Source organism: Vanellus vanellus (assembly GCF_965231255.1).
Source record: "Vanellus vanellus genome assembly, chromosome: 2".
NCBI lineage: Eukaryota > Metazoa > Chordata > Aves > Charadriiformes > Charadriidae > Vanellus > Vanellus vanellus.
The window spans coordinates 46,952,030-46,972,082 of record NC_138906.1 but is presented as its reverse complement, the minus strand read 5'-3'; the positions used below and the strand labels follow the sequence as shown (position 1 = coordinate 46,972,082).

General features: G+C 45.4%; 1 protein-coding gene across 1 annotated transcript in view; it reads left to right on the top strand.

Annotated features, from left to right (window-relative positions):
- Positions 1-2,294: 2,294 nt before the first annotated feature.
- The window catches only part of TRIM71 (tripartite motif containing 71), a gene marked incomplete at its 3' end in the record, with an annotated part of 55,246 nt that continues 37,487 nt past the window's right edge, over positions 2,295-20,053 (top strand). Inside the window, exon 1 of the mRNA XM_082479060.1 lies at positions 2,295-3,227. Within this exon, the coding sequence (XP_082335186.1) occupies positions 2,301-3,227 (927 nt within the window). The 5' untranslated portion in view covers positions 2,295-2,300. The remainder of the gene's footprint in view (positions 3,228-20,053) is intronic.

Genomic DNA, 20,053 nt, shown 5'->3' with positions numbered 1-20,053 from the left:
TCTCGCATCTCAAACCGAAAAAAAAAAAAAAAAAAAAAAGGGCGAGGAAATCGCCCGAGCCGCGGCCGAAGCGCGTTAAACCAAAGGGGGGCGGGATGGGGGGGTCGTCCCCGGTGCCGAAACCGGCGATATTATCAACTGGCGGGGGGGTGGGGGGGGGTGGATGCGGGGGGATGGGGAAGGGGGTGGCGGGGGGGGGGGGGGGGAGTGTGGGCCAGGTCGGGCGGGCGGAGGGTGAATGTTTCCTGCTCCGCCGCCGCCGCCCCCCGGCCGCCCCCCGCAGCCGGGCGGAAGTTCAGCCCGCGCCGTCGGAGCTTAAAAGGCTCCCGCACGCCGCGCCGCCCTAGTGCCGGCGGCCGCAGCGGGGCCGGAGCCAGCGCCGCCGCCAGCCCTGCCGGCCACGCCGAGGCGGGCCATGCGCTGCCCCGCGACCTGAGCTCTGTGTCCCGTTCTCCCCCTCTCCCCCCCCCCACCCCCCTTTACCCGCCCCTTCGACCCCCCCTCCCCGCTCCCCCCCCCCCTCCCCCCCCCGGCTCTGCCCCCTCCGCACCCCGCCAAGCAGGGGGAAGGCGCCCGGCGCGATGGCTCTCCCCGGATCCCACGCCGCCTGGGACGGTGCCGCCGCATCAGTGAGTAATTCCTGCTAATTCACACCCCCCTCCCCGGGGCTGGGGGGGCTCTGGCTCGGTAGATCGCGGGGGAGGCGGGCGTTTTGTTTTTTGCTGCTTTTTTTTTTTTTACCCTCCTCCTCCCTCCCTCTCTTCGGGTTTTATATTATTTTTGTTTTCTCAATAAAACACCACGCGAAGAGGCGAGATGACAAAGGAAATGTGATCCTAGGCGCTGCAGGGGCTCAGAGCGAACGAGAACCGGAGAGGAGGAGGAGGAGGGGGCGAGCGTAGCGCTCTCGGATAGCATTGCACAGCGGCTCCAATTTGTGCGAGCGAATATAATACACCCCCCATGAATAATTCAGGGCGGCCGGCGGGGACCTGCCGCTGCTCCTCTGCCCGGCCGCGGCCGCCGCGGCGTGTGCGAGCCGCGCCGAGCCCCCGGCGCTGACCGGTCCGCCGCCGCCGCCGGCCGGGAGAGCCACCGGAGCCCAACCGAGTTCCGTGCACCGCGTGTGGCGGGGTCGCTGCGGGCTCCGCGCTGCCCACCGCGGGGGGAGCCCCGTTTAAAGGAGGGCGTGCGGCGGGAGCTGAGGGGTCTGAGAGGCGAGAGGGGATCGCCGCTCTTCCCCGGCGTCCTCGGAGCCCTTTTCTTCTTGCCTTCCCATCTCCTCCTCCTCCTCTGTGTCCCGCCAGCGTGAGTCTCTGCCGGTGGGGTGGGCACCAACGCCGCCCTCCATCCCCACCCCCAGTCATGCGGTGGTGGAGCAGGCGTCGGCGGGGGAGGACTGGAGCCGGAGAAGTCTGCCTGGCCACTGTGTTTCAGTGCCTCTCTCTCTCCTAGAGCTGCTCTGGATTGCAAAAGTGGAGGGGGGAACTGAAACGAAATTTCCCCTTCCCCCCCGACAAGCACAGGTTTAAAGGAAAAGAGGAAAAAACCCAACGCCCCAAGAAGAAAGAGCGAAACTTGAGTTAAACCCCTGCTGTCCCCGCCCGGCCAAGAGGGACTTGCACTGCCGCCCCGGCGCCCCCACCCCGTCCTGCGGCCGTGGGAACCGGAGCCGAGCCCCGTCGGACGGAGGTCCGGTCCCCGCTGGATGCGGAGGGGATCCGGGCGATCGGCGCCCATGCACTTTCTGTTTAGGAAGAAGACAAGTAACCAAACCACGTTGTCAAATTGCTGACCCAAGGGGGAAATGAGAAGACTGTGTGAGGTATTGACCGATCTGGGAATCGATACAATTTGTCTAATGCAGCGGGGGATCGGGGGTTAAGTACATGTGAGGGAAGAGAGAGGATCCATTTGCTGAGAGAGAACGGGACAGCTACACCTTGATACCAAAAAAAATACCCACCCACCCCCCTTCCATAGCAGCAAGCCGGGCCGCGGCAGCAGCGAGGTACGAGGCGAGGACCCAGCTCCCTGCGCACCGCCGGATCGATGACACCGTATTTGCAAAACCGGCCCATCGATCCCATTTGGCAAAACGACTGATCGATGCCAGCTTGCCCGTAAGCCGCTTGCAGAACTACCTTCTCCCAACGCCCCCCGCCTCCTGTGCTTCCCCCCTCAACTTTTTTTTTTGGGGGGGTGAGGGAGGGGAGATACTTTTTTTTTTTTTTTTTTTTTTTTTTTTTTTTTTTTTTTTACCCCCCCAGCCCCCCATCGGGGAGTCAGGTCCATCGCAAATGGCTTCGTTTCCCGAGTCCGACTTCCAGATCTGCCCGCTGTGCAAGGAGATGTGCGGCTCGCCGGCTCCCCTCTCCTCCAACTCTTCCACCTCCTCGTCCTCCTCGCAGACCTCCAGCTCCTCCGGGGGCGGCGGCGGCGGCGGTGGTGGCGGCGGCGGCTCCTCCTGCGGGGGCCCGCCGCGACGGCTCCACGTCCTGCCCTGCCTGCACGCCTTCTGCCGCCAGTGCCTGGAGGCGCAGCGGCACCCCGGCGCGGGGGACGCGCTCAAGCTGCGCTGCCCCATCTGCGACCAGAAGGTGGTGATCTCGGAGCCCTCGGGCATGGACGCGCTGCCCTCCTCCAACTTCCTCCTCAGCAACCTGCTGGACGTCGTCGTCGTGGCCGCCGCCGCCGAGGAGCAGAAGAACGGCCGCGCCGCCGGGGCCGGCCCCGCCGCCGGCCCGGGTTCGGGAGGGGGGAGCGGCGGCGGCGGCAACAACCGCCACCACGGCCGCCCGCCTCCGCCGCCTCACCGCGCCGCCGGCTCCTCGCCCGCCGCCGCCGCCTCGGCCGCGCCCTCCTCGACGTCCTCCTCCTCCTCCTCCTCGGGCGGCGGCGGCTCGGCGGCGCTCCTGCTGCGGCGCCCCCACAGCCGGCAGGGCGAGCCCCGCTGCAGCTCCTGCGACGAGGGCAACGCCGCCAGCTCCCGCTGCCTCGACTGCCAGGAGCACCTGTGCGACAACTGCGTGCGGGCGCACCAGCGCGTCCGCCTCACCAAGGACCACTTCATCGAGCGCTTCGTCGTCGCCGCCGCCGCTCCCGGCCCCGCCGCCGCCGGCCCTGCCGCGCCGCTCGCCCTCAGCCCCCCTTACCCCGCTTCGCCCTACAACATCCTCTCCGTCTTCCCCGACCGGGCCAGCTACTGCCAGCACCACGACGACGAGGTGAGAGGGTGCGCGGGCGCGACGACATGACCGGGGGCGGCGGCCGCGGCCCCGCCGCTGGCCGGCGCCAGAGGGCCCTCGCACCATCGCCGCGGCCCTGAGGGGCGGGCGGTGGCGGGGGGGGGTTACACCGGCCGCGGCCTTTCTCCCTCCCGCTGAGGCGCTGGGGTCTTGCCGCCCCGCGGGGCTTGGGGCTGAGCCGCCCCCTCTAATCGGGGGGGGGGGGGGGGGGGAGGGGGGCGGGAGCCGCGAACGGGCCGGGGGAGGGCGGACGGCGGCCCCGGGGCCACGCTTCCTCCGCGCCGCCCGGGAGGAGGAGGAGGTGAGCCCAGGTGGGGGTGAAGGCCCGTTGAGAGGTGTGGGAGCCGCTGTCCCGGGAGGCGGTCGTCGGTGTCCGGGGCCGCCCGTGCGCGGCGGGGAGCCGCCAACGCGGCGGCGGCACCGGGCTGCTGCTGCGGGAGCTGCCTTTCTGACGGGGGGGGGGGGGGGGCTTGTCGAGGGGAGTACCCCAGAGGTGGGGAGACACCCCACCCCCGGAGGTGCAAGGGAAAAGTCGGGGGGTCCCCCGAGCCCCGAAGGTTTCTCATGCGAAGTTAAATTACTTCGTGGGGGTCTGCTTTGTACCGAGCGCGGCGTGTAAGCCAGCCAAGAAAGAGAAAACGAATAAATGGGGAGGGAAGATAAATGTAACGAGGAAAAGACTCCTTATATATATAAACATATATATATTGAAGGTAGTCAGAAAATTAGCAAAGATGTTCACCCTCGCCTGTACCATCTCCTGCCCGTGGCTAACGTTTTAGCTGACTCTGTGGTGCAAACGAGAACTCTCACGGATGTAAAAATGGGAACTTGCTTAACGTGGTCTTCATTTAAAACGCTCTGCTTACAAGTTTTGTTTCTGATGGTCCCCTACGCATTGTTTCACGGGTCTAAAAGAGGCTGCGGCTTCTTCAAAATGCGCTGAAAGTGTCTCAAGTTTCATTGGGACATAGCTTCTTGCTGTGATAGTTTGAAACTTGATTTTTCTTCTGAAACTGGAAAATGGCGGTCTGTTGTCCCCCCCTTCTGCTCTGGGGGTCAACGCGGGGGATTTCGCTGGAATTTTCCAGTAACTTCAGTGTTGGAGGTAGTTTCCTCCCGGTATTAAATCGGACAGCACAACAAGCCGCTTCAGGGCGAAAACCCGCCTGAGGACAGAGTAGTACAAGAGTTTTCTGTGGGATGCTTGCTTAACTGATACATGAAGGCGTTTAGCCTGGTGAAATGTGGTGGTGATGCCTTTGTCTTCAGTTTGCAAGGATGCTTTTTTGATCTCCTCTAATGCCCCTGTACCTCTGAGATTTCCAGAAAGCTCTGGAAGAGCTTTACTTGGTTCTTAAATTTGCTAGTGTCAGAGGACAGAACGTATGAATTTGGTGGAAAAAGAAAAACCTAAAAATGACATTGGGGGGCGGGGTGCGTGCTTGAGGGGCAAGGAGGTTTGGGGGGGGGGGGGGGGGGGAATCAAACCCTCAAATCGTACTAGCAATTGGGCTGCTTACAGCTTTTTTGTGGTAGCTAAGTATCTTCCTGCTAGCAGGCTTCCTAAAGAACGTATGTAATACCGAATGTCAGAATTAAATGAAGCATGGTGTTCTTAATAAGCTAAAAAAGCTATGTTTCTGCCTTCGTTTTGGAGTATAACTTTAGACTTGTGATGTGGGCTAAAAAGCTACTAGTTCTTGTGCTTACTGTGACAAAACTTCTTGTTGAAGTGTGTAAAATGAGACAATGGAGGGCTGTTGGCCATAACGTAGAATGTCTAGCTTATAAAGCAGATGTATTCTCTACCACTTGGTGAAGAGTAGCTGGGACAGGGGTTCCAAAGTATTTTATAGACTTAGAAGCTTAAATTGCAAAGGGAAGAAATATATTCTAGCTGTGCTTAAACTGTACAGTTAATTTATTTATTATACAAGTAATTGATCGTTAATTTATTTTACATAACTAAATTTTATTTTCAACAGTGTGATTTGAAAACAGTATATGTCTCATAGGATTGGTTTTGGGTGTCCTTGTGTCCTGTAGACTTAGAAATTGTTTTAAAACAAGTGAGCATTTTCAAGCCTTCAGCTCCTGTTGAGAAAAGCTTTTACTCTGCAAATTAATGATCTGCTACTGTTCTTGATTAGTGAGTTTTGGTGGTTCCTTAATGTGGGTGTGCCTGATCAGTATTTGCCAGTATTTATTATTCACTCAAGGGGAAACATTATGGAGACACTATGACTGTTGGGAACAGTTTATACTGTGTAAGTCTTTCTCACTTTGGGTAAAAACGTGGGCGAGGTGTACAGGTTTTTTTTTTTTTTTTTTTGAGAAAGGGTGGCTGCAAAACTGTGAGGGTTATTGCTTGTTTAATTCTAAGAATGCTATTTACAGCCTCATAAACGGAACGATAATAGAAAGGCAGCCTTCCAAGAGAGTGCTTAAGTGATGCACTAAGTACTTTGTTTGGCTGTCTAATAGTGTAAAAACAAACCTAAAATACAAGGCTGGAATGGTAGCTTGAAACCTTAATATTAGTAGCTACAAACTCCAGTTCTGCTTAGTATGTAAGTGGGGAAAAACTGGTGACAGAGTAGGATATGCCCTCAGACTAATGTCATGCAGGTAAGTTTTGAGCACAGGCAGATCTCATCTGTAAGCTGCTAGAATAATAGTTCTCTCGGATGCGGAGTTCTCCTTCCTCAGGATGTATCCTCCTCACCCTGAGATGAGTTATAGGGAGTTTGACCCTATCCCCGAGGCTTTTCTGGGCCAAAGCAGCTGCCTCCTTTATTTTTTCTACTTCCTCGCCTAGAACATGATACTCCTGTTCTTCCAACTTCACCGCTTCACTTGTTACCTTTGGTTCTGTTCCTCTCTGGTCTTTCTACCCCTCCTCCTGGGAAGCACTGTCCTATTCCCCATAATTTTCCCTCCTCCCACCCCCGCGTTGAGACTCCCTGAAGTGAGGAGGGAAATAGCACTGTGGGTGGTTACTGACTGGGTGTTCCAAATATCAAAACAAGACCGCAGATACGCATTTGCGTGACAAGATCAATGTAGTTGCTCATCCTTTCGGTGCAGAGAAATGCAGATTTCAGCTCTTTACCAGGATGTCTGGAGCATTCTCTTTTGAGTTGGTTCTGCTCTCAGTTGAGCTGTTGACTCGCGTAAAAAACAGTAACCTGTTCTGCGCTATGAGTATATGCGGTCACTGACAACTTGATGTTGGCTGTTACTGTAGTGGTATACATTAAAGAAAGTGGAACTCTGGGCACTACTTTCAGGGTGGCTAGCGCCTGCGAATATTACAACGATGCATGAAAGGAAAGTAAGTAAACTATTTCTGGGGAGAGAAAAAAAAAAAAAGGCAAAAAACAGTCTTTGTCATAGCTGCTGTAGGAACCCAGTCTGGTTGCTTACCACTTGGAACTCCACTGTCTGAGGTAAAATTATATCAGGGCAGCAAGGGAAATGCTTAATCTCAGGCAGATGCTTCAAAGCATTCTACAAATGTAGCAATATTTGTATGGCAACCCTGAAAACTTTCTTCTGTCTGACTGACCATGTTTGTTGTATGGATAGAATTATCAACATTACAGTAGTAACAAGATGTTATTGTTATAAAAGCCACTAGAACAGGACTTAAAACTTGAAAAAGGTTAGAGAGACCTTAGTCTCATCTGTAATTATATCAAATATGCCAAATAATGTCAAAAGTGTGCTTGATTCTTTCACTCAGAGAGATGAGACAGCAAGTCTATTTTTCTTCTCACAGAATACTCAATAGTAGACTGCAAATCAAACCAGGTGCTCAGAAAAATGTTGGAACAGCTGTAGGATACTTGGCTTGTACAGATGAACTACCTGGATTCAAACGATGTTGCCGTTGCAGAAAGTGGAAAAGTCTGCAAGCCTCGAATTAAATGATGTAGGGTTTCCTTTATGCCAACTCTCAGCTGTTACATGCTTTAGTATCACCTGGTGATAACAGTGGCGGATGGTCAAAACACTTCAATAGCAGACTTCTGACACTTTCTAGGGAAAGTGCAGAGTTGCCAAATTCAGTCAACTTAATGGTCTGTGACCCCTTACTTCTCATATTGCTTCACAGATTCCATTTTAGAAGTGGTTCACAGACTACAAGGCAAAACCCTGTAGCACCACGGCTCTCCCGTACTCACTGCAAGAAGGGATTATAAAGTTTTCTCCCCCTGTGATTAGCCATGCTGTTCCTTCCTTTAGCTTGCATCATTTCTGGCTTTGGTCAGATTCTTCATTGATCAGATTAATTCACAAACTCACAAGTTTCTTGCCGGATCAGTGAGTTGAAATGGCTCATGGGGGTATCAATGTATGTGGACAAGACTGGCTAAAATTAGATTGCTGTATCGAATTCCAGAGTTGCATATATTCCTGAATTTATTGTCTTTTTAGACTACCCAAAAAATACTCTTTATTTTGTCTTACAGACTGTAAAAGATGAACTTCTGGAGGCTTGTGTAGGCATAGGGGAAGGCTTTCAACCACTTTAAACTGTCAGCTGAGCTGAAAGCTACTTATCTGGTACCTTGGCTAAATTTGCTGATTGTAGGGTAAAGCTCTGGTTTCACAATAGGGAGTGAACTGTCTTAACATCTTATGGCTACTCATAGAAGGGGATTTCACTTCCTCCTCAGTTCTCACCAGCCTTGGTTGTGTGCGCTGAGGAGATGCTTGTGTGAGCCAATTTAACTTGCTTAACATAGTGGAAAACTTTTTTCCCTTCCTTCTTTTAAGCATTGGTATAAGTTTATTTGAATTGCAGAGGAATCTGGCCCAAACTGAACTGGTACGAGGGAGGAGGAATAGCGTGGCTAAGAAGGAAGAGTAAGTTAGATACAGTCCCTTTTGTGTAATGGTTTGCCATCCCTGCCAAACACTGAGCTTTCCTCCATGGTGTTCCTAACACTGTCCGCCAACAAGTCTCATCAAAACAGTTGGCTAACACTAAGGGAAGATGCCTGTGTCCCCACCTCTGTGTCTCTTGCTCACAGGCTATTTACATGAAACAGCAGTATGTGATAACAAATATGATGCAGGCTCTTGCTGTTCCTGTTTCTAATGGTTAGGGTTTAACCTCATAACAAAATGATTAAAACTTTTAGGAGTGCATCCCAGAGGCACTGGTCTTAATATGTAATACTTTATTAGTGTTGCAGCTGTTGTGGCTGCTATAAAGCTGAAGCTATAGGAGAATGTGCACATGAGCTAGAGAAATGCATACTTCAGTATATGTAAGATGCTGTGCATATACTTCTTTATACTGATGCACCCTTCATTTATTGTACTTACTGTGTCTTTTCGGATAGTAAATGCACATGCAGGTGCCCAATCTGAAGACAATACATTGGATTCAGTTATTGACATTTGTGTTTTCCTTTTTAATTTTTTCCTGGTGAAGGAAGCGGGGCAGTCACTTATCTTGTTAAGTCCACATTACCATGTATGAACATCTTTGGAATGATGAAGGGTTTTAATAATCCCTAACTTCACACTTTTTTAAATTACAAATAATGTTCAGATATATGTTGCTAAACAGGTCACCTCTTGGATTACTCTGTCTTACTTTCCTTTCAGCTGCCCCTTCCCCACCATACCTTTTAGCTTAGTAAAAGTATTTTTACTTACCTGCTTCTCTTTTGTAAAAGAATGAAAACTTCAGGCGTGAAACAGCTTTAATACCATAACGGACAGAATCAAAGCCTCTTCTCCTTTCCCCTGCTTTGGTGTAACTGATGTTCAAACACTCTCAACATTTTAGGTTAAATACAGCTAAGTTGTTTGGGTTTTCTTGTTTCGTTTTGTTTTTTTTTCCTTGGTGATAATCTGATATAATTACATTACTGGTCTAATTAAACATAACTTCAGATAGTTTCCATTGAATAAAAATTGGAAGAAACAGAAATGCCTTGTCTGTTCAGGCAACTTTCATGGACTGTTTTTACTTTGTGAACATCTTTGAAAAACCAATGGTATCAATACAGTAGAAACTTGGAGGCTGCAGCATAGACTTCTGAGGGTATAATAACTTGAGAAAATAGGACTGGAGATGTGCATACAATAGTCTATTGTGTACTGAGAACTTAATTTTCTTTAACTTCAGTTTTGCTAAAACCAGTGTCTTGAAGTTTATCTTATAACTTGGAGAGAGAGTCTGACTGACTTGTGCTTCGATTTAGTGAAGAAATCTTGCATCATGTGTAGGAGTTTCTCCTTTCAGCTAAATCTTCTGAGCCTGTAAACACGCTTGCTAGACCTTGCTTCCTTAGAGGAAAACTACCTAGTTCCTCTGTTTTAAAGTTAAGAAGGTATCATTCTTCTTTCGATACTGTCTTGACCTTGTCTCTTCCTAGTTCTCCTCCCATACTCCCTTCCTTCCTGCAAAGTTGTTGGTGTCTTTCCATCAGACAAAGAATCATGATGTGTTGAGAGCACAGATCTTAAGCTGTACGAACAACGCACCGAATGCAAGACTAATGTTACTACAGATAAGATTTCACAGAAGGGGTTTATTGTCTTTAGCTGTAATCCACATTCAATAGAGCAGTTACAAATATAATCTTGGATTGTAATTATGTAGTATGTAACTTTTACCCTATCATTCCAAGTCTTAATTAAAGTGTAGAAATACTGGATGGGACTGGGACTACTACCTGGCAATGCAAGTATTGGTTAATGTAATGAATGGATATCCCTGATCCTAAAATATATTAGGCATATGTCTTCGTTTTAGCCATTCGTGTCACAGGCTCAGCTGCAGCTCCTTCCATGGGCTGTTTTCTGCTTTCCCTGGCTGTGGTTGTTCAAGGGCTATGTGGGTGGGATGGTTTTGGTCCTCTTATCTGACAAAATATGCTTGTGCATCCAAATCAACTTTAAAAGTCACAGGAACAGAACAAAAACATGTTAAAGAATTGGAGCAATACTATTTGTTAACTGTTTTCTAACTTGAGTTCAAAAGCTTCTTCACTATGCAGTATCACTTTGGACAACTTTTTCTTCCTCTTCTCCTTTCCCCCTCCCATCTTAAAGAAGGGAAATTGTATGTGGCTAATGAAGTAGTACTTCTTTCCTAAAGTTCTTCTGACTCTAAGCTACTTCTTTATCAACACTCAACAAAATAACAAAATTTTCAGCTATGGAGTCCATAGCTAATAATGGACTAAAAAGCTAATAAGGAACTAAAAATGCTGACCAGCTTTGAATGCTCTAGCTGTTAAATATGAAAAGCAGTAAGACTTAGTAACCACAGATGAGGCTCACGAATATATGTTCTGTGTTGTCCTACTGTGCTGCCTCTTGGATATGTGTGCAATACTGACACTTCCTCACAAGAATTAATTCATAGTTACATGTTCAGCTGTAAGAAATAAGAGCTCCAGTCCTGTTATTTCACTTGAGTGTGTAACATGCATTTCTAAAACCTCAGATGGAGAGCTTGTTGGATAGAATGATGTCTGGTCAGCAGTTTTCCTACATATGTAGGTGAAATATTTTTGAAGTGACTAAGACTTGAATTGTAAGCTGTAAATGAGAAGCTTTTATGATTCTGCATACTTTGTGCTATGTCTCTGCACTGGTGCTGACTTGGAGAAAGTGGCTTACCTTCCAGCAGTAGGTGGGCAACTTGAGGCAGTCTTTAAACTAGCGATAGGTAAAAGTAACTTTTCAGAGTTGAATATTTCAAATTTTGGGGATGGTGAGGTATGTCTTGAATGCTGTAGTAGAAATGGTCTCTAATGAACAAAGAAATGTGAAATATCTTAAACTTGTTTGTGAAACAGATTAATCCAATCAGAGGCTGCTTCCTCCTGTTATCTCGGTAGTTATGTCTTACTCCTGTTGGTTACCATGGTATGATCTTCGCTAAGATCACAGAAGTAATCATCAAGGCTGCTCTTAGTACCATTACTTTCCAGGACTGTCAAAATAGTGACTGCCCTTGGATCTCTGTGCTTTGGGGGGAGTAGGGTCCTTTAGTGAGCTAAAGGTAGTAGCTAAACTTGTGTTGCATTGTTTTCCCTTTTATGCTGGTTTCCACCTATAACCAAAATATTTAAAGGTATTTTGTCAAGTTTGCTAAACCTTATCTTTTCTAATTGTTTGCTTGTATTACATCCCAATCACACTTTGTGGATAGTCAATGTTGTTAAAAACTACCATCTACTGTAAATGTTTCCTCTTCCTAGTGAAGGTATTATAAATGTACAGAACTACCAAATGCTGTGTTTGGCTGGATTAGAAGGCTGGTTGGGACCTGAGATTCAGAAATCAAATTTCAACAGGATTCTTGGATGGTAATGTTAGAGCTTATTGCTGTATCTTCCACTTCTCCTGTATTGTCTTGGGTTTTGTGGGTTCTGTTTGCATATTTAGGTACTTGCTGTCCAGAGTGGCAGGCATATGCTAGAAGACTAATGTTATACAGCCTTTTGTTCAGCTGCTCTTGGTTAACAAAAGGCAAACTATTATTTAGGGGAAAATGTCAGCTATCAAACTTCAAATCCTCCCCTTTTCCCTCCCCCTTCACTTCAGTGGGTCTTACTACTCACACCATTCACGCTGTCAGACAGTTAAGTGTACAATATGAAAATCCCTAGTCTTAAATCTTTGGTGCAAGCAAAGCTTGAAAGCTGTCTGCATTATGGATGCCTTTAAGCTTTGTAATCCAACCTAGTGCTAGAGAATGCTGCTCTCCTATGTGAGGGTTGGTAGCATGGTCTGCGAATCCCCGTCAGTGGACTAGTCGGTACTGGTCCCTGTTGCCTGACAAGGTTACTATTCCTGATCTTCTGTAACCTTGAGTAGTGCCATGGGAGGTGATTGAGGGTGTAAGAGATAAAGATCAGGTAGCTTCTAGGGGCTTGCTGTTGTTGTCTTTTCAGTGGTTTGGAAGTCCACTATATAGTTCTAAAATGTAAATGCATGTATACGTGAGGCAGAGCGAGTCTGTTACTCTGAGGAAAAACTTGTTAGAGAATGGAAAGAATCATCGTGCCTCTGAGCTTTCATTTTTCCTTTAAAAGCAATGCGGGTAAAGAGTTAAATTTCACCCCCCTGCAACACACCCCGCCCCCACTGCTATATATGGTGTGCCCAAAGGCGCTGGAGATTTAATACATTGAAGTTGGAGCGTGAAGGGGGTCTGCAGGCTGCTAGACAAAGTCACTCAAATTTCAAGAATACTTGATCCATACAAGGATGTTACTTGAGAAAGGCATGACTTCTCTGTAAGAAACTGGTTGCCAAATGAGTCGGCTGAGCGTGTCCTAAACACAAGTTTTTGTGGCAGATGAGCAAATTGGAAACCAGATTTTTTTTTTTAATTGGCTGGCTTACTTATCAGTCATCAAAGTTGTGTGAACCATCTCCCTTCAGAGAACAATGATTATTTGTAGGGGAAAACTAAAATTGTGGTTCTCCCACTGAAGTGCTTGCAAGTTATAGAAACTATTGTGCAGATAACTGAATTCTGTATTGTATCATATTGAATTGACTGAGCAAATGCCAAATATAACTTTCCCCCCTCTAGTTACTCTAGAAGCAGCTGTAATGTCGTAATGGTGTTCCAACACAATGCGTTTGGTATCAACTTCTGTTAAAGGTTTTTAAATGGATGGCCAAATATTTTGGGAAGAGAGGATGGATGGTTTATGAAAAAAACAAGAACTAAAATAAGAATTAGAAGTGTCGACAGCGATCAGGAGTGGATTCTACCCTGAAAGAAACAACAACCAAACTAACAACAACAGAATGTTAGGGAATTGGAGAGGATGAAGTACAAAAGAATTCCTGGAACACTGAGGTCCCTGTCTTCCCAGTGCTGCTCTTTTAATTAGTTAAATGGTAATGGGGGGAAGATGTAATACTCTTCTTGCTTCTTTCCCTCTTGTATGTAACACAATTGTATTAAGTAATAAGCAAAGTAATAAGCCCCCCCAATATCATGGAAGCATTGATAAGATTAGAATTAGGAATTAGATTTGGGACACTGTCAACAGCCATCATCATAACCCTAAATGTAACAGCATGCCCTCTCTTAGAGTGAAGGTGTCATCTACTTTCTCCATTCTAGACCACGTGTATCCTAATGGACAGTACTGTTTCATAGTAGCTCTTACTCTCTTCTAGGATTACTTATTTTCTCAAGGACTCTGAGCCTCTTGCTAGAGCAGAGATAACTAATGTATGACCTTGAGCTTTCTGTTACCAAAGCATGGCTCCCTTACTCAAGTTACCCTGTATGGTTTTCGGTGGGATGGTTAGTATGGAGGTTAGTGGGCAGTCTAAGCTGGCTGGTGTGGGTGGAATTAAGTCTGGAGGGTTCCGAGTGGACTTCTGCCTAGCTGGTGTGCTGTTGGAGGGCCGTCTACTCTAAACCTCAGGCCGTGCTCCAGAGGTGCTCTTCCCAATGACAGGCTGCATACAAATGCATGCAAATTTGATGTATTTGATGAGATAAGTTTTAGAAAATTGTGACTTAGAATCATAGAATGGTTTAGGTTGGAAAGGACCTTGAAGATCATTGAGTTCCAACCCCCATGCCATAGGACTTGTCAAAACAAACGTGATTTTGTCTTCATGTTATTGCCTTTCTAGCAAAGGTAATGTTATTCCACCTTTGCATCTTGTCAAAAAGTAGTTCAGTAAGTCCCTCTAAATCTGAACTGTTACTCTCTGAAGAATAGCAGCTATGTCAAGCCAGCCTAACTTCTTTGTCTCTGTAGCAATGACAAGTGGAAAACCTCTTGGGCAATGTTCATGTGAGCCTGAAGGGATGGGAAGACTTCCATTCAGAGTGGCTTACTCCCGAAAGAGTATTTTCAGGGAGCCAATTGTAGGCTTTGATTGCATGTGATGCTGCTAGGTATAATTAAGATTTCTTTATGATCCAGGGAGGTTCTGCTAGAAGTTTTGAAGGACTGATTGAAATTAACATAATGTACACATTCATTTCCCCTTGCATGAGCCTTTGGCGTTGACTGGATACAGGCAAGGTCAGCATGTCTGCAAAGACTGGAGCAGTTGGGGTCTGTGGCTGGCTACTTAAGCTTGTAGTGACATACTATACGCTCAGGCTTGGATTAGGTCCAAAGGCCAAAACTGGTTGCTCTTTTACCTGCATGCTTCCTTCTTGGTTCTTCCATTACTTTTCCTACATCTGAGTCAGTGAAGTGAGTTCAAGTAGTACGTTACTGACATTTACTGGCATTCCCATCTTGGTCTCTTGGCAACAATGCCAGAAAAACTTTCTACATTGAGAGTATAAATGGGAGAACCTTAAATTAAAAGTACAGATGTTAACATGAAGCTTAATTTTACAAACTGGAGCAAAAAGTCAGCTTGAACCATTCCTTCAGTTAATAGCTTCATTTTGATATCCCAGTCCTTAGATGCCGTATAGCAATTGAACTGTATTTATCTACAGAAAGTACTATAACTCTTATAGCTACGGTAGAAGTAATTTAGAGTAAGCTACTCATTAGCTTTATTTTCATTGGTTTCCAATTGGCTCATATAGCCACAGAACCTTTGTGTGGAGGACTTCCTCAGCATGGCTCACTTGTCACTTGTCTGTTAGAAACTGGTTGCTGCCTTTCTCAAGTTAACATCCTTAACATCCTCTTAAATACAATTCAAGGTTAGCATTTTCATTCTGTATATGATGTTACTTCTGAAACCTATTCTTAATGCCAGCCTATGCCATTCAGCAAAGAACAAGGCTGCCAAGGAGCTCAGGCTGATGAAACCCCTCAATGTTGTGGACTCCAAGCTGGGTCCAGGCATGAAAAGCTGCATTCCTTGTGTGGGGAGGGAAGGGATATAGTGTTTGATATGCAGGCAAAGCAAGGTGGCTTAAACATAACCCAGCCTTACTAGCCTTGGCACAGGTATCTGTTGTCATCTAAATCTGTGTTTCTGTTCTGCCTCAGCCTCCATCAGACAGTCTGTGTTCTGTATCTGATCTCTTTGCATGTTGATTAGCAACAAGTAGCAGGGTGAACTGGCTCAAATCTAAGGGGAAGGAAGCCAGTGCCAGACTGCCTGAAATCTTTGGACAATGGAGGAAGCAAAACCCTGCAGCTGAAGATGCTGTAGGGAAGAAGGAGGAAAAAGTACTGAAGTTCCCTTACTCTTCACCAAACCTGTTCATCTCTTCTCCTTCCCCAGCCTGTGCCTTAAGTCTAACAACCCAAACTTTGAAAGGGAATTAAACAACTTGGATGCTTTGAGTGTGTGTGTGTGTTTTTGGTTTTTTTTTTTTTTTGTTAAAGCCATAGTTCTGCTTTTCATTATAAAGCATTCTTGTGACTAAACATCTCACTTAAGTCATCTTTTTTTTTTGCTACTGCAAGTCACTGTCTAAACATGGAGCACACGTTCATGGAGCTGTTTAGTAATATGCTTTTTCTGTTGCCGTTCATTTGTCTTCATTATATATTGTCAGTATACTTAAACATTTTTATATAGTATTTATGAGGGTTTGGCTAGCATAGAAGACTGACTTATTTTTTCTAAATGAAAGATAAATCTTGACATTTAATCAATCTAGGAATAATGTATTGAACCAGTATTTTGTCAGAACTGCTGGTTTGTCTTCACCAATATTCAATACAGCGGTTTCAGAAAAAAATATGGAAAGCTGTATAGTATATAGTTCTAGAGTAACTGGTCCACAAGGTGTCCTTCCGTTTTAATTTATATCTAAAATTATCATGGGGAAGCATTGAAGATGCTCATATTAGAAAACTAATATTAAAGAGTATAAGACTGGACAACAGGAAAAAGTCTCAACTGAAAGTATTATATAATGCATGAAACTTAATATCATCAATGTGTTTGTTTGAAGCTTAAACTCATTTTAATGCCATCCAAGGTGGAAACATAAAAGGAAACGCTTCTCATAAGCTAGTGGACAGATTGGGAAGAAGTGTTGCATGTTAAAACAAACACAAAACCAAAAAAGCAGATACCTCCCAGCAGAAATTACTATGTGCTGTCCAAATATGCTATCAGCAGGTGAGAGACTTGCTGAAATGCTATGCTGTCTTGGACATCTTGTTTATTCTTCCAGGTGTTCCTCAGCATATGAGAGAACAGTGTTACCTTCTTGCAGAATTCAAGTGTGTTTGTATATGGCTTACCTTGGGATGGAAATCTGACAAGGTACTTATGATAATGAGTATATTCTCATAACTATTCTAGTTGTCTGTTCTTGGAGAACTAACAGAATTTGATTTATTACTTTGAGAACAATCATCTCACTCTATGTTGTGATTTATGATTCTACTACAGAGCTTGCTGGTGTGAATTTTCCTAAGGTGTCTGTAAAGAAATAGTTGCCACCTGTATTAGTGGATTCTCATTTTGGAAATAGATTGGCAATTTTCCATTTGGCTCCTGTGGCAGAGATATTTTGACAGACAGCTACATAGTCCCTTGCCCTAAGGAGGGAAGTAGGGGGAAACAATCCAAAGTGACTTCCCCAGCTGTAAATCTAGTAACTTGTTTTGGATGCATGTATTCTACTGAAGTAGGATATGTTTTTGAGCAGTATGATGCGAAAAGATATAAGACACTATACTTGTGATCTAAGAAAGGAAACTCCTCTTCAGAGACCCCTGTCTGACCCAGGCAAACTGCTGCCAGCAGTTCACTAAGGAGCAAATGGCTGTTGTTGAAAGATACTCTCCTAAATCAGTGAGAGTCAGAATATCGTGGTGGGTGGGTTGTTTTTCCCCATTTCATGTATCTGTTTTTCTCCAGGCAGGGGAGACATTCCTGCCAAATATGTATGCGATGGCTCTTTTTCTGCTACAACTAGGTAGAAATGCTTTCAGAATGAAAGATCTTTATAAATCAAAGTTTAAACAAAAAAGAAACAAAACCAGCCAAACAAATTCTCAAAACACCCAGCTCTCATGTGGTCAAAGAAGCCACTTCTTGGAGTAAGCGGACTTGTTTCATGTTTGATCCCATATGGAGTTACAGAGGGAAACCATTCCTTGAGTGCTTTTGTTAAATAAAGCTGTTGCCATGAATTAAGCAACACTGCCCTGGAATGTTTCTGATCATGGTCTTGCAGAGCTTATGACCTTTGCACTGAACATGTGAACTGAAACTTCATCTTCCAGTGTTCAATAACCATGTTAAAAATTCAGAGGTGAGGCAGTCTTGGGATTTCCTTAGGCTAGCTTAAATGCCAAGTGAAATTTAAGTACTGATTTATACAGTTACTCTTCCTTTTTTGTAAATCTAAGTCAAATTGGAAAAGCTAAAATCTGTCAGTATTCTAAAGCTTAGAATTCTTTGTCAAGTTAAAAAAAAATGCAAGACATTGTCTTTGTAATGCTCTCATTTACTGGAGCCTACTAAACCACTAAAATATTGCAACCTTCTTGTCTAGAAGTATCCAATTACTGTTAGTCTGGATGTTTGTAGTTGTATACTAGTCCTGCTACTTAAAGCAATTGTTTTGACCATGAACTGGATGTAGCACCTGAAGAGGCTATTTGGTTTAGCTGGACTGCAGCTGAAAGAGTGAGAAGAGCAGTTTAAAATCTGTGACTCTTGCAGTATATCACTGTTTGCCACTGGACTTCCTACCCTACTAGAATGTTATAAACAATTAGTATTTTTCTTGTTTACTAGATAGAAACACTGCCATCTCTTGGTGATTCATTGTCCTGACCATTCAAAAAATACTTTTTCTAGTTTCTTGTGATGTTTCCTGATGCTGTGTTTTTGAATAATCAGGTGGTTGTGTGGTGATAATGAGTCTTAATATCACATACTATAGACTTGAGACTTTGTATGGAATTCTTAATCATTTACTGATTCTACCCTGGAAGAAAAGGAAGAGGGGGTACTATTTGGTTCTAGCGACTCTCAACTCTTTCTGATCAGCTTCTGTGTATACCGCCCTTAAAAATAAACTAGGCTAAGATGGGTGTCTGTCCTTGCTAGGCTAGCTGACCAGGCAATTTGGCAACAGTACTGGCATCTAAAAGTAACATCTGGCACAAGGGTATTCAGCCTTTATGCCCTAAAAAGGGATTGACAAAATATTTCCCACTGATCTCAGTTTTGACCAAATTCAAATAATGTTGATCAAATACTGAGTTCTGCAGAGTTGGGGAAGAGGGTCGTGTTGGGTTCTGACCATGTTTCTGATAGCAGCTTTAATGATGCTGGCTTGAGGACTTGTTTAAAATATGCAGCTTCAGTATTGCCCATATTGTGTGGGGTTGTAATAATTAACCCTTAATTCCAGAAGACTTCCCAGTTGAGAAGGGAGGTTATGCTTCTACTCAAATGCCTTTTTTTTTTTTTTTTTTTTTTTCTGTGAGCAGCTATGTTTTTTCCTATAAACATCTAGTGTTGTGTTGACCAAGTGTTTGGTTGCATGGTGAAGTCTGTTCCTGGGTGACGTGTTCAGCCCAGTTAACCTGCTAAATGTGAAACCAGTCCTGAGGGGCACCCCGATGCTGGTTCTTACTCTAACAAGCCAATCCAATGGGCTGGAAAGACTTCCTGCTTAAAACCTGCCCAAGTGAGAGAGGACTCTGACTTGCCATTTCTTGGAGGACTTTTTCCATTGAATAACTCTGGTGCAAAGCAGTAACACCCATATATCCCAAAGGGCTGTAATACCAGTTAGTGCAATCCTCACCCCAAGCAGCAAGTTTTAGTGGAATGCAGAAACTTGAGACAGAGACAAGGTGCTTGTAGAACATGAGAGGACTTCAGTGGTTGAGTGGGATTGTCAGGATGCTAACAACATCCTGACTTCTATATTAGCAACTGGAATTAATTTCTTGATGTGTAACTTAATCTCCATGATGGGGATAGAGGATCTGGGTATTCAGCATCTGTTCAGAGCTTGCAGCTCAAAACTCTTTCCCCCAAAGGTAGTCTCCTTCTTACAGCCTCTTCAAGTGGGAGGTCATGGTAGAAAAATGACTTTGCTCTGTTGCATTATTATTGTATGCATCTCTCAAAGATGAGACAGGTGTAAATCCAGTTTCCTGCGAATGAACTTTCAGAGTCTCTTGTGGGAACTGTTCAACTTCATGGAGCAGAAACTGACTGGCCCAAGAGAGAACACGGATGAGCCTGGCTTCCTCATCAGTGTGTGTGTGGGGGGGGGTGGGGTGTCTGGGGTGCCAATTTGTGCTCCAGTGGCTCTTATTTCATAGCACTCAACTCTTTATCCCAAGTTAAAAAAATGAGGACTCAGACTCTTGTATGACTGCAGTAAACTAGAAAATAAGCTGGATTTGCTTAAAGATGTATTGTAGCCATGGCAAATAAGGTTTTACTGTGCAAGCTGTATGCTTCCTTTTTGCAGATTTTTAGAGTGAGGAAATAGAAAAGGATTAAAGATACTATACAACATATACTAAGCCTTCTCTCACATCTTGACTTTTTGAAAGCACCATTAGGTGTTTAGCTTTGTGAATCATAAGGTTTAGAAGAGCTCTGAAACTTCATTCTTGGATTTAAATGGCAAGTAATATGACAGTCCCAGAGGTTCCTAAAATAGTTTAGTTTAGCAGCAAAAAACCCACAACCCTATGTTGTGTTTAGCTTTGATTAATTGTGCAGCGTGCCAGTGCTGTGTCATTAATAAAACTGCTATTTAGTGTCTATTTTCCAGCATCCTTCTTACTCTATAAGCAGTAATGACTGATTTTTTTAAAATGGAGGTTTGCTGAAGGGGGGAAGGATTCATAAATAATAATGTGCATCTGAAA